Genomic DNA, 16,107 nt, shown 5'->3' with positions numbered 1-16,107 from the left:
ATCTGTTACTCTGACTAGACTTTATTATACTTCTACCTTCCCTTTTTGAGATAGGTCGGCGTTTGCTATTGAGATGTGAGGGGAGGGAGCTCTCACATCGCCTAGAGTGTTTGGGTGCTGGATTCTTGTAAAGGATCTGGTGATTTGTGACAGCTTCCTTATTGAGAGGTGTTGATCTCGGAGATGGTATTGCTTTAATGCAATCTTGATTGTTGCTGCTGCATAAACCTTTACAGCCATATATAGGTTTATCCATGCATATAGTAATTTCCTCCTGTTTCCTTGGCTTGCTGCTTTCGGGAGTTGACATGGCTTACCCGCTTCTCTGGTAGATGGGGCTTTTTTGGGTCGTAGCCCGACTACAACTTCGACAACGACGGATGGGAAGATTAGGGATGGTCCCTTGTTCAAGTCACCTCTGGAGATGTTGTTCGCCACGCTACGTATTTCCCCTATGTAGATGTTTTTCCTTTCATGATTCAGTCCGGCTAGATTTGTATCGGCATGTGCCGAAGTGTTGTACTCTATATTTATGATATTGTTACTCTGGTGCTATTCTATATTTCTGTGTTGGTATGAATTTTTACTATCTGAGATAGAGATTTGCACATAATAGCCTTCCTGTGATTGTCACGGGGTGCGTAGACTTAGAGTTCTCGGAAATGGAAATTCGGTGGTTTCACCGCCATGGAGTACTACTACGCCTACCACCACCACGGCAACAGCGGCAGCAACTTGAGCTCCAAGGAGAAGAGGCCGCCGCTGAAGAGGGGGCAGCTGAAGCGGCAGATCGTGAGGACCATCAGCAACCTCGTGGTGCCGAGGAGCGCGGCTGCTGGTGCCTGGTGGTGCTGCCTCAAGGGAGAAAGCCGGGCGCGGCGGCGTCTTCGTCAGCACAGAACCGAGCTACAATCATGGGCGGTGGCGTCAGATTCACATCCTCTTTGGTACAACTTGATTGATGCAAAAAGGCACCACAAAGTACTTCTGTTGCGTGTACTACTTATTTAGGCCTTCTTTTTTCCCCCTGTTCCGTTGTACAAAACATGCAGGTTTTGTGCTAAAAGGCTGCTTGACTAGTGCTGAGCTTGTGAAGTAAGGCCTTATTTACTTTCCAAGTTGGGAGTTGCAAAATTGGCATTTTGCCATAAATGCGACACTGTAGCGTTTCGTTTGTATTTGTGAATTATTGTCTAAATATTGACTAATTAGGCTCAAAAGATTCATCTCGCAAAGTACAACAAAATTATGCAATTAGTTTTTGATTTCGTCTACATTTAGTACTCCATGCATGTACCGCAAGTTTGATGTGATGAGGAATCTTCTTTTTGCATAGTGTCAAAGTTGGGAGTTGGGAGTGAAGTAAACAAGGGCTAATAGAAAGGCTATGTAAAAATTGGTTTTGTGATATCATCTTCCGATGTGAAAGTTCGTTATTTCCGAAAGGACCGTATGTTTCTGAAAAACTTACAAGAGATCACCTCAGACTCATGCGAAGCTCTTTTACCCGGTTATACGAGGTTTGCGTTCAGTTCTTTTTTAAGACCTGGCAATTAAATCTTAGGCTCCCTGTGAAGTCGGTGAACCGTAGCTTGCTTCAACTGATGAAACTGAAGTCGGCTGACCAAATTGAAGAAGTAAAGGAGGATGTCGAGCTCCTGGCACCGTAGAAATCAGCGTTCACATACCACAACTACCGAAATTCATTGCCGTTCTAACAGACTGGCCGTTGCTTGTTCCCAAATCCCAAGCACCGAAGCACGTGCATGAGAGCTCGAGCAGTGGAGGAAGCGTGGAGACTTGGGATGCGCGTCCTTCCTGGCTGGCTGGCCGGCGGCCAGAGACGCTGGTACAGGGCAGCAGCATGGAAGCCACCAGGGGACGCCATTCCCTCAGCTGATTCCTCATGACAGCTACTGAAGACGTGAGCAGAATTCGGATGCAAAGATGCATCAATCGAATGATTTTTCCTTCACTCACAATCCCAAAACATGCACAGGAATGTGAAGAGCAGGTCCCTATATACTCAAAGTTACTTCATGACAAGTTATACAATATACACAGCGCACGCGTTCCAGCAGAGCTAAAGCATCCACGCACGCGACTCAGCTGCTGCTCGGTCCTCTTCTGAACTTGCCGTCCGCCGCTTGGTTCTGACCGCCGCCGTCGCCGCTGGGCACCACGAGCTTGCTGATGGTCCTGACGATCTGCCGCTTCAGCTGGCCCCGCTTCAGCGGCGGCCTCTTCTCCTTCGCGCTGCAGCCGCCGCCGCAGCTGAAGTACTGGTAGTAGAACTCCATGGCTCCTCTGATCTCACTCTATCCCCTTGCTTGCTTGCTTCGATCTGCTGCTTCTTTGCTTTGTGTGTGGTGTGGTTTGGACTTTGGAGTCAGGTGCTCACTTCACTCACTTGAGCTAGGATGCGATGCCATCCCGGAAGGTTTGGTTGGACGGGATTTATAGGCAGCGACAGCCTTTTTGATGGCTACACTAGTTCCATGCATTGCATGCACCTACGCATACTGCCGTTAGTTGACCACTTTTTGTTGCAGGAATAAGTTGACCACTTTAAGGAGCAGCCGAGACCGGGTCTCCTGGGTCACGAGGCTTATGTGAAATGGGATCGACACACACTGGTCAAATAGTCGGGGAACCTGTGTGCACTTGAGGCCCATGTCTTTTCAGTTAGCGTGGGCTCCATCAGAGCATAACACGAGGTGGTGGAATCAGGAAATTTTCAGAACAACGAAAATGCAAAGGCCAACCAGTTGAGTAGACGTTACCGAAGATTTTCCTGTGGTGTCCCGGGTGTCTCTCTGTCTACGAACCAGTGCTGCTTTTTGTTAGCTACTGATCATGCATGCCTTTTCTTTTCAGATAACTTCAGAATAGAAGCCAACATGTTGGGTGGACGTTACTGAATAGTTTTTCCTTGTAATCCCACACGTACTATAAAAAAAAGGCAAGATAAATGGAAGTATGGAACGCATGACAACTGACGAGAAGATAACCAGCATGGATCACATGGCAAATATAGGCCTGGTTTGGTTACTTTGCTTATTTTTAAGCACCCGTCACATCGAATGTTTAGATACTAATTAGGAGTATTAAACGTAGACTATTTACAAAACCGATTACATAAGTGGAGGCTAAATGGCGAGACGAATCTATTAAGCCTAATTAGTCCATGATTTGACAATGTGTTGCTACAGTAAACATGTGCTAATGATGGATTAATTAGGCTTAATAGATTCGTCTCGCCGTTTAGCCTCCACTTATATAATGGGTTTTGTAAATAATCTACGTTTAATACACTAATTAGTGTCTAAACATTCGATGTGATACGTGCTTAAAAATAAGCAAAGGAACCAAACAGGCCCATAGCCTGTGAGGAGAAGTGCAGTCGCTTCGCGCTCTGTGAGATAAGATCGCGGACAGCTACTGGCGATTTTCCTTTTCAAGAAAATACAGGCGTTGTGGATCCATGGGTCGAGGTGTCGTCCTGTGAGTAGGCGCATGCTGCGGCCATGGCTGACACGCTGACACCTCAAGCCTCTGAACCCTGCTGTCTGACACCAACGAGAGGCACTGAACCTTGGAAGACACCACTGAACATTTCAGTGAGACATGTCTATGTGGTCTCGTTCCTCTCAGGATTCAGGATAAGGTCGATCGCCAGCACGTGCTAGTTGTTTAATCGTGTTCTCAGCTCCATAGTCAACACTCATCCGATTTCCCGTGATAAACAATGATGGTTCCATGCCGGCCTTGGCTTGATCACCTGCAGTTGTACTCCGACGACATGTTCAGTTCATCAGAAGTTGACAGACCAAACGTAACGGTGAACGTGAACCAACCGTTCAGCTACGCCCATGAGGTCGAATAGTTTATTTCTCTACTTTCTACTGTTCGACATGAGCTCGAATTCGAGCTGGACTGACGAGTCTGACCGGTCAGTGGTCTTCGGATGCTTCAAATCAAAGATGCACCCCTGACCGATCCACACGGCCCCAACTCGCCCTCTAGTTAACAGTTTCGGTCCCTTTCAGAACCAGCATAAGTTCCCTGATTAGTGCGTTCATCACACGTTCTCACAATTCAATATAGTTAGGCACCCTGGCCCAGAAGTAGCCAAGTTGTTCCTGCAAAGATCGGCAATAGAAAAACACGTCAGATGTTTTCTTTTTACAAACGAACTGAAAACAGCAGGTGGTAGTATGCCTTCGCCATTATAAATACCTGTCGCCCTCTGCTATCAGTCCATCACCTTCACAAGTGAGCACCTGGCTTAAGCACCGAACACTCGCAAGAACACAAACACAAGGAGGGAAGCGAGAAGGGAGGGAGGCGGCAAGGCAGCCATGGATTACTACTCCTACCAGCAGCACAGCCACAGCAGCGGCGGCAACTTCGGCTCGAAGGAGAAGAGGCCTCCACTGAAGAGGGGGCAGCTCAAGCGGCAGATCGTGAGGACCATCAGCAGCCTCGTGGCGCCGAGGAACGCGGAGAGCGCTAGCGCGAGGGAGAAAGCCGACCGCGGCAGCGGATTCAGCAGAGAGCCCAGCTACAACTGAATCTCAAGGGAGCAGCGACAGATTCACAGGGTGTTTGGTTGGTACTGGCTGGTGCCATGGCAGGACAAAGTTCTCCTGTTCGTGCTCTTCTTGGAGTCTTTTTCTTGGGGGGCCTTGTGTAGTTGTGTTCTAGAGTATGCCCTTGCTTGTTCCGTTATTGTACAAAACAAACATACAGGGTTTTTGTTCAAAGACTGCTTGATAGTGTTTAGCGCGTCCAAAGCAACAGAGGTCATTTGGCGCACGGCGGTCACATCCGCTGACCGCTGCCCGTGGCCGACGACACTGCACCTTTGCCTTCTTGCCGTGCCATCAAGAAGTTCACTTTTCGCACCCTGCCTTCCATTAACCGAGCTGGCAGCCACTGTGAATCCCCCACCTCTGCCGCGCCAACCACCGCGGCCGGGCATCCTCCTATCGATCTATGAATCTATCCCCATCCCCTTCTTCAAATGCAGAGAAAGATAGGGAGGGAGGTGTCAGGTGTGAGGCGTGACCTCATCACCGAACAGCGGTTGCTAACCATCAAAGCAACCTCTGCCTCCGATGTGAGTGAGTGACTGTGGAACCGATAAATAGAAGGGATAAGATGGAGCCATGGAGGCGAAGGAGAAAGATGGGCGAGAGTGACTTGCATGGGGCCATAGACCAACAGCGAGCTCCGTGCGTCGTCTATACAAGCGTGTAACGTAAAAGTGTCGTGCTATGTCAAGCTCCTTTTTGTGTGATATATAAACGGTACATCTTCTGGTACAAGAGTTTTTTCTTAAAACTTCAAAGAGAATTGCGTGCATGTTTCTGAAAACTTTAGCGAAAATCGGATCAACTCATGAGAAGGCCCTTTACTCACTTCTGAAAGCCTGTAGAGCACCAACAGGCAACCACAGTACGTTACACAAGGCTCGAGGGCACAGTTAACGCCAACACAGTTCCATTCTCTTAAAATGATGATAACTTACTTCGAGCACACCTTCTAAAAAAATGTGATAATTTACAACAAGACAAGAAGCGTGTCACATCTGCCCAGAATTATCATCTACTACAATTCTTCTCATGCATTTACATCAGAAGGCGGCAACTGGACAACCATATAACTTGCTCCCTTTTCTCTTCTCAAATCATAAAAAATGGAGAAGAATTAAACAGCCTATAGACCTACTGACGTGGTAGCTAAAAGAATTTAAGAAACCAAAAAAGGCAAGGGGAAGGGGGAACCGAGAGTGGGCATGAACAAGTACAGCAATATATGGTAAGAGGATTTCAAAATTTAATCCACCCTCAGGGATACCTCAACCGTCACCATGTTAAGATGTATACTGATATAACGCGGTGGCATGGATATTTTGTAAAGTGCAACACTGCTTATCAATCCAATTTTATTTCTTGCATCTGTTCATGGTGCCCATTCAGATCGCTCGTGACTATTCGGGCTCCTGGCAGCTCATTGTCTTCATTAGGCATCTCTGCTCTCAGCTTGCCATCTTCTTCAGGTGATTCTGCTGTCTGTTCGACATTTAGCTCTGGTGTTTCTCTCTGCTTTTCGTCATCTTTGTTGGAGGTTTCTACCATTTCATCATTACTGTTACTAAACTTTGTGTTTGTGGAGTCATCAGCACTGTTCTGCTTTTCCTGTGAGGAATCCATGGGGAAAACGAGTTTAAAAGGGTGTATCCAGCACTAGCAAGCTTTAAAAAAACAACGGTAAAGAATGATGTGCATGCTAAAAGAGTTCAGATTTCACAACTAGCACCAAAATGTACTGTATCATAGGCTCAAAGGTTACATTGGATAGAAATGAAAAGCAAGAGCGCAATTTTCGGTACTTGATAGGAACAGGTTGAATATGTAACCCTAGAAATTGCCATCAAAAGGATGTGGAGTATCTCCTTTGTTGTATACTTGCATTGCAGACTTTATCTAAGCAATTTAAATGGTGAAAACAACCATATCCATATCCATATCCAGTATGCCTCATGTCTCAGAATTGTTATATTTTAGCCAGAAGAAAAAAAAAATACCTTGTTCTTATCACGCCAACTCAGTGAAAATGGGCCAAGCAAGTTTTTCCTTCTTGGCTGGAACTCCTGTGATGTCTGGCTTGCCGTAGGGGATGCATCTAGCATTGATGTTCTAGAAGAGGAACAGGTGCAGGAAAATTATCAACCTTAGAACATTATGACAATAAATGACAGGAAGCTAAGTAACTAAAATTCATCATCATGGTACTAGTACACTCTGTTTTCAGTTAAAAAACTATAAGAGCACACAGAAGCAGTATTAAGCACAAGTTCAATTGTCAACAGCGAAATGCTAAAATAATACTACTCCCTCCCCGTTTTTAAATGCATGATGTTTAGGACAAGCAAATTAGTTTAAAAATGAACTAATTAGCTTGTCTTAAACATCATATATTTAATGGAGGGAGTAGCAAAAGGTAACTGGTAAATTAGCACTGCCTTAATACTAGTTTTAAGGAGCTGTCCATCTCACACAAAGAATATTGAGAAAAGATAAGACTGAGATACCTTGGAGAAGGACATGGGGACAGTGCTTTCTGCTGGCTAGATTGGTACTGCAGTGTAGCCTCTAACATTGTTTCTGCCATTACTGCTCGGTTCTCCATTTGGGCAAGTGAAGCCATAGCTTCCTCGTATTTTTCCTGCATATATGTCATGATCCTTTAAGCATACAAGCTAAGGTGATAGAAGAATAGAAGATTAGAAATAAAGCACATACTAATTTTGCTAATTCTCTGATAAAAACATTTATAAGAGTGACAACAAAATAATAGTAGAGTCAATACCCAGCTCTACAATAATACAAGCATTACTAGCTAACTATACCTGTCACTGGGGAGTGTGTGCACACCCGTGCTTGTCCCACCCACACCCAGTGGCCAGCTCCCCGTTACCCATTGTGTACTGCACCCTCCCCAAATTTGTAACCATAGGTACTTGGATAACTGATGGATAAGCTTTGAACTTTGATCTCTGATGGCTGCTATTGCTATACTACGCATCCCGATCACTGATGGCTGCTGTTACTTTGTCCATCCAGCAAATAGCTGAGCAACACTAGTAGCATGCATGGTGACAGGTGGGTGGCTCCGTGGCTGTGTGCTGCGCCACCGCTCAGATTAGATCCATTGGACTGTGCCTTCAACAAGTGCAGTGCAGAGACCAGAGTGGACAGCAGCTCCAGGGACTTGGAGAGCTGCGATGAGCTGGTTGCCCAGTCGAGGCCTTGAGGTCGGCAACACGGAAGCTGAGCAGGGTGACACCAAGAAGGCGGACACCAATCACAGCAGCACACGAGCTGCCAGTGTTGTCAAGCTTGATGCAAGCAAGGACGACCAGGCTGAAGAAAGTGGAGGCCAACACCTCGTCGGACTGAGACATGGACACAAATCAGGGAGGGGCCAAGCAGTTCCTACTTGCCGCCGCAGGTTCACCGTTGGGGATGGATGAAGTGGGTAAATGGGTAATATACCCTCCCTGAGCCCTATTTCAATGGGTATTATCCATAACCTACCCTTTTTCACATGCGTACATGAATCTCTGTCCATACCCAGATACCCTACCCTACCCATTTGATGCGGTACGGGTTTGGGGACTGGGCAATGATACCGAACGACAGGTATAGTTTGAACAATGAAAATGAAAAAAAAAGAGCAAAGGATGACCTTTTATTGTTTAGAGACCTCTTGCTCTAAAGGATATTCTTAAAACAAATAATGTGATGGTTGCAACTTGCAAGCGGGTTTCAGGACTGTTTACCTGGAAGCCATCCAGTTTTCCCTTTTCACAATAAAGTTGATCTTTTTAAAGTTTGGATCATGTCTAAGAAGGAAAAATACATACATAATGACAAAATGGGGATAAAAAAGTAACATTAAACAGACCTTTACAAAAAAGAAAAGGAATTGGACCAGTTCAACAGGTTTTCAGTGAAATCCAGTTAATTTCTGAACAAGGCCAACTGTTTCAACCTTACAGAGAGAATTTTCCAAGTATTACATCTGCTGCTTTGAGAAGTCTATGTGTGTATGTTAATAAATAAAATAAAGTTCATCTTTTGCTACATGCCTACACCGATAATAGATGCTACACTAAACAAGATTGATTTCACCTAGTTCGACTGGAAATAGCTGATGCATGAAATGATAAAGCGGATGTTGGCAATAGATCAAGTCAATTATTAACCTGTAGAACATTAGCAGCGTATCTCTGAGCAGCAGCATCCTGCTCAGCTGAGATGCGAGCTTCCTCTGCAATTTTCAGTTCTTGTTCTACACGCATCAAGACCTAATACAAGACTCCTGGTTAGTGGATATGTAGTGGTAGGAAAACGCATTTAGAAGAACGCACAGACACCAACTGTACCTGAAACATTGCTTCCTCCTGTTCCTGCTTGTCTGACAGGGCCTGTCTTAGTTCAGATATTTCTTGTTCCAACTGCTCAACCTGAAAGAAAAATGTGAAAATATTTTCACAGTTCTTTTGGTCCAAGAAAACAAGAAGTATTTAGCTCATACAATAAAATTATGATGAATTTGCTGAATGATTTGTTTAAAAATCAAATAGTTTGTACTTCATAAATTTTACAGAACGATACTTATGCAATCATGCTTTAGGAACGCAAGCTAAACATAGTAAGTGATTTATGTGGAATTGGCAACAATGAGGTAAACAGTACTCCCCATGTTTCACAATTTAGACCTTTTACTAAGGAGTTTGAGTTTCAAATATAAATGTTTACTAATGAAAGCAAGAGTGCGGTTACAGCAACATCTCCACTCTCTACCATTAATTTAATGATGTGAAGGAGGTTCAGTGATTGTAGCATGCAATTTAATATGGGCATGCCAGCATGTGTGTTATTTCTCATTTACTGTTCTTTATACTTATTCCTTGGCCTGTGTGCGTAACTGTTGTGGGCCTATATTGTGAAATACTGAAATGGAGGTAGTACCATACAATCTAGATTCTGGATATTTCCATTGCTGAATATCCTCTCTGTAAACAACTGTATAGTATTCTATACCTTTGCACTTAATTGGCGCCTATTGTCTTGCTTAACCATTTCCATCAGCGCTGTTTCTAGTTCATCAGCTCTGCAAGGCAGAAAGAATAAAGGAAAATAAATAAATAAAAAGAAAAGATGGACTAAAAGGAAAATATTCAGCTAAAAGAGAGTAAAGGGATCATGTGTTTAACAGTTTCACAACACAAGTACAACAGCTAGAACTTGGCAAACACACAGCAGTGAAAAGTTTGCTTGTATTGCTGCCAGAAACAATTGATAAGCTTGTTATATTTCATCAAAGATTTATTGTTTTCAGCGATAATGATAGATTTATGAGGTGGGAAAAAAAGCAGCTTTAGTTCATATTACTCAAAAAACTGGTCCCCTGGAAGAGTTAAAAAGAAGGAAAGGGAGAAAATTTACCCATTATCATTGCACTAAATTACTCTATAATCTAACTGCTGATTACATCTGGTGAGAAATTTAAAAGTCCTATCCTATCTCCTGTAGTGGTTCCAGCAACTTATGAAAAAAATAAGTAACGGAAACTTGGAAAGAAATAAACAGACCTGAGAACAGCTGATCTTCTCTCCTCTAGCAGTCGGCATAATTCCAACTTCAGCCAGGCAACCTGTGGTGCTAAAACTAAACATTAATACCATGGGGAGGTAAACTACAGCAATCTCTAGACTTCACCAATGACAAGAAAAAGAACATGGCAGTGCCACAGATTAAACCCTTTAAGCATAGATAGCAGGATTTAGAGACTACGATCGAGAAGGTTACCTGGTCCTTTGGATCAGGCAAAGAATCAATCTCAGAATTGACTGTCACGCCACCATACATATCATCCATGTTTCCAGGATCACTTTCTTGATTGGCATCCCCATCTCCCACATCACTCAACTGGTCTGCTGAATCGCTTAATGAGACCAGTGGTTCAGGGTCACGTTTGAAGTTATACAGCTTTGATGCAAGACCATTGGTATCCGTCCAAGCACCTAGACCTTTCGCTCTTTCTTCCATTGAAGCTATAACAGATGGGCGATGTTTATTACTTAGCTCTTGCAATATTGTTTCATTTACAGATTGATATCCCATGCGAGCTGTCAAGACAAGCTGGCTGCTGTCAAAAGTGGAACCAGATAAAGACTGCAAAAGGGTAACTGCATCACCGGCATCTTTTGTAGTTACAAGTGCAGGACCTGCAATTGACGCGAGCATCAGTCTAAAGAAATTCTTTGAGGACTGCCGTGTATCGGCTGACTACAAATATTATATTTTCCTTTTGGGAATTGAAACAAAGCAAAATTATGTCCCAGTACCATAGAACTCCAGTAGCGCAAGAGCTGTCCGGAACAGCATCACTCTGTTTCCATCAAACAAAAGCACATCCCAGACACGAAGAACTGAAATGTTTAATAGTACTCATAAGTGATGTAAAGTTTTTCAAGTATATATGTATGGGATCACTACACCAAGCAGGTTTTATTGCTTACATAGAGATAACTTGGATCATAATAACTCATCATAGTAGTGAGTTTTACATGGTGTTCCTGGGTACCCCATAACTACCACTAATATGTAAGGCAGGCCTAGTTATCTTTCACACCTTATAGTGAGTGCTTATTTTACCCCTTCTCACTCAGTCCCTCCTTATAAAGATGACCTGGATCAGAATCATCTAGACCCTTTCCTTAGATAGAAGTTTTCACATTTCAATATTTCCCTTGCATGAGATCATGATTGTCCATTTGTCTATTAGAAGCAACGCATAGTTTGAAATCATAGATGCTAGTTGCTTTGTGCATTTAACCCTGTTACATTAGCTAAGCTATACTTTTAGAGAATGTTCTTCTACAGGTACTCAGTGATGAAAATAATGTAAAATAAAGTCTAACCACTCTCCCAGGGAAGCACATTTGTGAAGATGGATAAGAACCATGGCCCAGTAACCCATGCAACTTGAAGTCCAAGGTAATCCAGATGATTTGCTGCACAAAAGAAGTATGTTAAACCATAATGCTTGGATTTTCCTATTCCATTAGGTCAGAAAGAGTTGCTAACCTAGTTTAGGGAATTTCTCTCGGACTAACTCCTCTAAAACAAGCTGATCCACCTGAAATACAACCAAAATTCAGCCTCTGCATGAGAATGAATCGAACTTGGGGCTTCAAGCAGACCCCCAATATGCAAAACAAACATTACTGGGTGACCTTGCGGTACCTGTGACTCAATCATTTCTTCTGAAAAGTAGCCATCAAAATAGTCATCGATAATTCCAACCAATGTCCTGTAACATACACCAGCGATGGATTTAACAGATTATTTGATCCAACAATAACATGAGATACACCAATAGTCTTGGGCCATACCAAAATGCATTCTCCTCCGGCATCAGCAGAAGCAAGAGACCAGCAAAAAAGTTCATCGCCTACAGTATTCAGAAGATGAATCTATGCTAAGAGGAATGTTGGAATTCTGAGCTAAAACGTTGGTAAAACGATACAGTATGCCCAGAATATTGATTGAGAAAGAGTGTAATTATTTCGTACTCATCGGAAGCATTGAATACTAGGTTTTAGATTCACCACTGTGGTGTGGCATGAGTACAAAAATAGAACAAAATTATATTGGTTCGCCTTAGCCATTTCAGTTATCCAGGGAAGCAATCGACTTTTGTGGTAACATAAAAGACAATAATGAGGCTGACCATTTGATGGATAGAATTACCTGGCAGTAACCGACCGATGGGTTGTGTTTAGCATAAGCTATAAGCAAGCGTCTCAAAGCATTTCTTCCATCCTCATCTAAAGCAGGATGGCCCGGAAAAGTTCTAGGCAAGTCCTATAAGGAGCCAAGTTGCAGAGTGAACTCTATTAGACTTTCCAGCAGTAAGTTATCCAAAAAGGAATGATTCCCCATAAAAATGTCCATAAACAGATACCTTCTCTATTTGCCCTATCCACTTTTCATGGACACCTTCTGAGGTTGAAGAATCTGAAGATTTGTTATTTTCTGATTCACCTTCTGCTGCAAGAGTGTCATAATACCCTTCTACCCTACGAGCTCCAGTACCAACAAAGGCTTGCCATAGCTGTCAATACAAATGCACAGAGTTGCTGAATGAGCTGAATAAATCACAAGTAAAAGAAAGAAATAAAAGGCTTCAGTGCGTAGACTCTGCACCTCTCCCCTCAAAGCCATTGGTAGTCCACCATGGACCAGACACTCCAACTCTTCCTTTGAAATGTAAGTTTCCTCATGACCCCTGCTTCCATTATCGGTGTTCCCAGTATCTCCCGAATGCACTTCTTGGCTAGGATCAACCTTATCTACATCATAGAACTCGTCATCCGAGTCCTCCGACAACTTGGCCTCTTCAACTTTCACGGGATGGATTCCATCATCTGCTTGGCCTCTGACAACTTGCTGCTTTCCAGCAGAAGATTGCTTCTTCTCCACACGCAGGCTCATCATCTGCTCAATGTTGCCAAGGGACTTCCTAATTGGCGTCCATATTTCAATCTTCCGTGGCCCTGCTGAAGTCTTCTCTGGCAGTGATTCAGAACCACCACCCTGAGCATTATCACCAGCAACCTGTCCAGACGACTCAGGCTGCCTCTCCAGAAAATGCTTCCATCTATCAGATCTCTCCTCCTCTTCCTCCTGCAAATACAGCACCAACAAGGTGTGTGGCGTGTCAGGATCAGTCAATGCAGATGAAAATTCAGGCGCCTGTCTTCCTACCTTGTAGATGCCTGCGTACTCCTTGTAACGCTGCAAGTGTTGGGGCCGCACAGCAAAGCCATATGCATCCCTGATTCAAGCACATAGCATCAGAAAGGGGTGTTTCAAACTAAAATGTAGCTATATCTACTTATCTAGCCCTTAAATCTTTGAGGGTTCTATACTTGCATCCCTCACTCCAGATTCAAAGCAGCGAGAAGGATTCGACTTAAGCATATCCACTACGAATTTGACGACTACACGACGCAATTCCATAACCGGCTACCCTGCCAAAACGTATCCGAAACTGTCCGCTCCTACTGCAGGAAACGGCCACAGGAACCTCAGATCTTTTCGAAAAGACAAACGCCAGTGCACCACAGAGCTCCCGATTTTGGCAGTTCCGCCAACAATTTCCCCTGAAGCTGAACACCTACTCCCCCTCCGATTCGTGGAGGGGACCAGACGCCCGCCGGCGCAAACAAGCACGCGCGGAATTTCCCGCCGCATTACCCGAAAAAATCCAGCAAAACCAAATCCCCGCGCCGCAACGACACCGAGATCCCCGGGCAAGCGAAAACAAAAAAACGTCCAAGCCACCGGAGCGGGCAACTACCGTAGTCGTCAGAAGCTACCGAAGCGGCGGAGGATACGGCCACGGCGGCGGTGGGAGCAGGAGCGGGGGATGGGGGGAGGGAGCGAAGGAACGCACCGCTTGTGCTCGAAGGCGATGAACGGGAGGCTCTTGGGCTTCATCTCCTCCTCCTCGTCGTCGCGGACCCGGCGGCGGCGGCGGCGGCGTGGCTAGCTCGAGCGCGGCGTGGCGGTGGGATTGATCTGGGCTCCTCCGGCTGGGCGGGCGGAGTAGGAGTGTGTCCGTACTCTCGGGTGTGGGGACCGGGGGAAAATGGGGATGACCCTGACCACCCTCGTGGCTCGCGCGTCGCGGTCTTTTCTTGGCGGACACGGGGGAAGGGACGGGGGGGTTGGTCGAGGAGGACTCGCCAGTCGCAGTGGTGTACGCAGTACGGGTTCCGTGACTTGTGTCCTCCGCGAGACCGAGATCCCGATCCTCCGTGCACGGGGAAACGGTGACAGCTCGTGTTGTCCTTCCCGGGCGGCCGGGCCTCTCGGCGGTTGAACTGTCTTCCTCGATGGAATGGAACACATCGTGATCAAACTACTCTGAACCAAATACCATCTCTGAAGCAGCTTGACTCTTTTCAGGCAAAGGCCAAGGAAGGAAGATGTGCTAATTATGTTGGAGCTGATAATCAACTAATTACTTCGTGACAACCAGATATTTTTTATGTTGCAAGCAAAAGCCAAGCAAGTACTATGCTACATCATTTAGGTTGTGATATTTTCCTAATGTACGCAAGTTTTATGCTTAAGTTTCAAGCAAGTTCTTCAAGTCATGTCTCATGGTCGGACAAGTTTGACATTCTAAATTTTATGAATTTTTCTTGGCACCATGCATGCTTGGGCCTTGTTTTTTTTTATAATGGATGGGAGTTGTATTTCCTAGTGTGTTTCTATTATGTTTGTTGTGTCCTTGATGCCAGCACTGTGTTATGCCCGCAGCTTATTTGTACTGATGCAGTAAGATGGATGTGACTGTGGTGGGTTACCTTTTAATAGTGCTACTCCGTATAAACAAAGCTATAATTCCTTTCCAAAATAGGACTAGTTAGTTACGTAGTAGCCCTACTCCTCCTACTCCTCCTGTATGCAGTATAGAATTACTGTGCCGTTGAAGACACACTACACGACTTTATAGCAAGTCAACATCTACACCTCGAATTGAATCTGTCCACAGTAGAGTACATCAGCATCTCAGGACTTTGTTGGCGCACCGCCAACGCTTCTGTGGAAACGGGGCTAGTCCCGCACCCACCGACAGCACTTGTCGGCACACGGCAGCAGAGATCGCGCCGCATAGGATCAAGGCCAACGTTGGTGAGGAAATGAACGAACCGTGCTTCCAGCGACGCCGCAGCGGGATCCGTGGGGCGTCCGGGACAGGGAGTGCGCCGAGACACCTGTGATCCTTCCTCGCCGCGCCGGCGCCGCGGGACGATGCGTAACATGCGCCGCTGCTTTTATGCCGTCTCCGATCGAACCGAGGCATGTACCGCGCCAATCATTACTGCGCACACTCCTTGTTCCAGTCAGCTACTATTTGCGTGCAGGTACTCTGCAGTGAGCTCTGAGCTCCGTCTCGTGTTGCCAGTGAGCTCTGAGCTCGTTATGCGTATAGGAGGAGGCCACGTTGTTTGTCAGATAATCCGATTTGGGTGTTTGGATCCAGGTTTCGGGTCATATCGGAGGATGCTTCGGTCTAAACGTGAACTAATTATAAAACTAATTGTATAAGTCATGGCTAATTTGTGAGACGAATCTATTAAGTCTAATTAAATCATGATTAGCACATATTTGCTGTAGCATCACATGATCAAATTATGGACTAATTAGACTTAACAAATTCGTCTTGTGAATTAGCTTTCATTTATGTAATTAGTTTTGTAATTAATCTATATTTAATACTTTAATTAGTATCTAAACATTCTACGTGAGTTTGGATTTTTCCAAATCCAGCCAGGAGCTCTTGTCAGATGTTAGGTGCGGATTGGAATTAAGAGCAAGTACAACAATGTTGATTCGACTGCCACCTCATTTCATTTGCTGAGCTGGAGAGAAAAGGTGAGGAGAGACAAGCAAGCTTGGCGCTGCATGCCAGCGACGGTGTCGACACGATAACTAAGATAGTGGAGCTATA

At 44.8% G+C, this 16,107-nt stretch overlaps 1 protein-coding gene across 1 annotated transcript; it reads right to left on the bottom strand.

The window, feature by feature from the left end:
* Positions 1 to 5,488: 5,488 nt before the first annotated feature.
* LOC117848622 (uncharacterized) lies at positions 5,489 to 14,295 on the bottom strand. Its single transcript, XM_034730092.2, has 18 exons — positions 14,041 to 14,295; positions 13,350 to 13,419; positions 12,789 to 13,268; positions 12,547 to 12,696; positions 12,333 to 12,446; positions 11,975 to 12,033; positions 11,826 to 11,892; positions 11,667 to 11,718; positions 11,501 to 11,593; positions 10,925 to 11,008; positions 10,386 to 10,804; positions 10,169 to 10,230; positions 9,618 to 9,687; positions 8,957 to 9,037; positions 8,777 to 8,878; positions 7,100 to 7,233; positions 6,593 to 6,704; positions 5,489 to 6,203 (listed from the first exon to the last, which is right to left on the bottom strand). The coding sequence occupies exons 1-18, from the start codon at positions 14,082 to 14,084 to the stop codon at positions 5,940 to 5,942; spliced, it is 2,457 nt and encodes an 818-aa protein (XP_034585983.1). The 5' UTR covers positions 14,085 to 14,295; the 3' UTR covers positions 5,489 to 5,939.
* Positions 14,296 to 16,107: the final 1,812 nt, after the last annotated feature.

The sequence above is a fragment of the Setaria viridis genome, chromosome 3, assembly GCF_005286985.2.
Source record: "Setaria viridis chromosome 3, Setaria_viridis_v4.0, whole genome shotgun sequence".
Taxonomy (NCBI): Eukaryota; Viridiplantae; Streptophyta; class Magnoliopsida; order Poales; family Poaceae; genus Setaria; species Setaria viridis.
Note: the sequence above shows the minus strand (reverse complement) of the source record. Positions and strands in the feature narration are given on the sequence as shown.

Coding starts and splice junctions, on each gene's coding strand:
- LOC117848622 (XM_034730092.2), bottom strand. CDS start 14,084: ATGAAGCCCAAGAGCCTCCCGTTCATCGCCTTCGAGCACAAGCG. Junction 11,594..11,666: donor AGAGAAATTCCCTAAACTAG/GTTAGCAACTCT, acceptor TCTTTTGTGCAG/CAAATCATCTGGATTACCTT. Junction 6,204..6,592: donor GTTGGCGTGATAAGAACAAG/GTATTTTTTTTT, acceptor GATTCCTCACAG/GAAAAGCAGAACAGTGCTGA.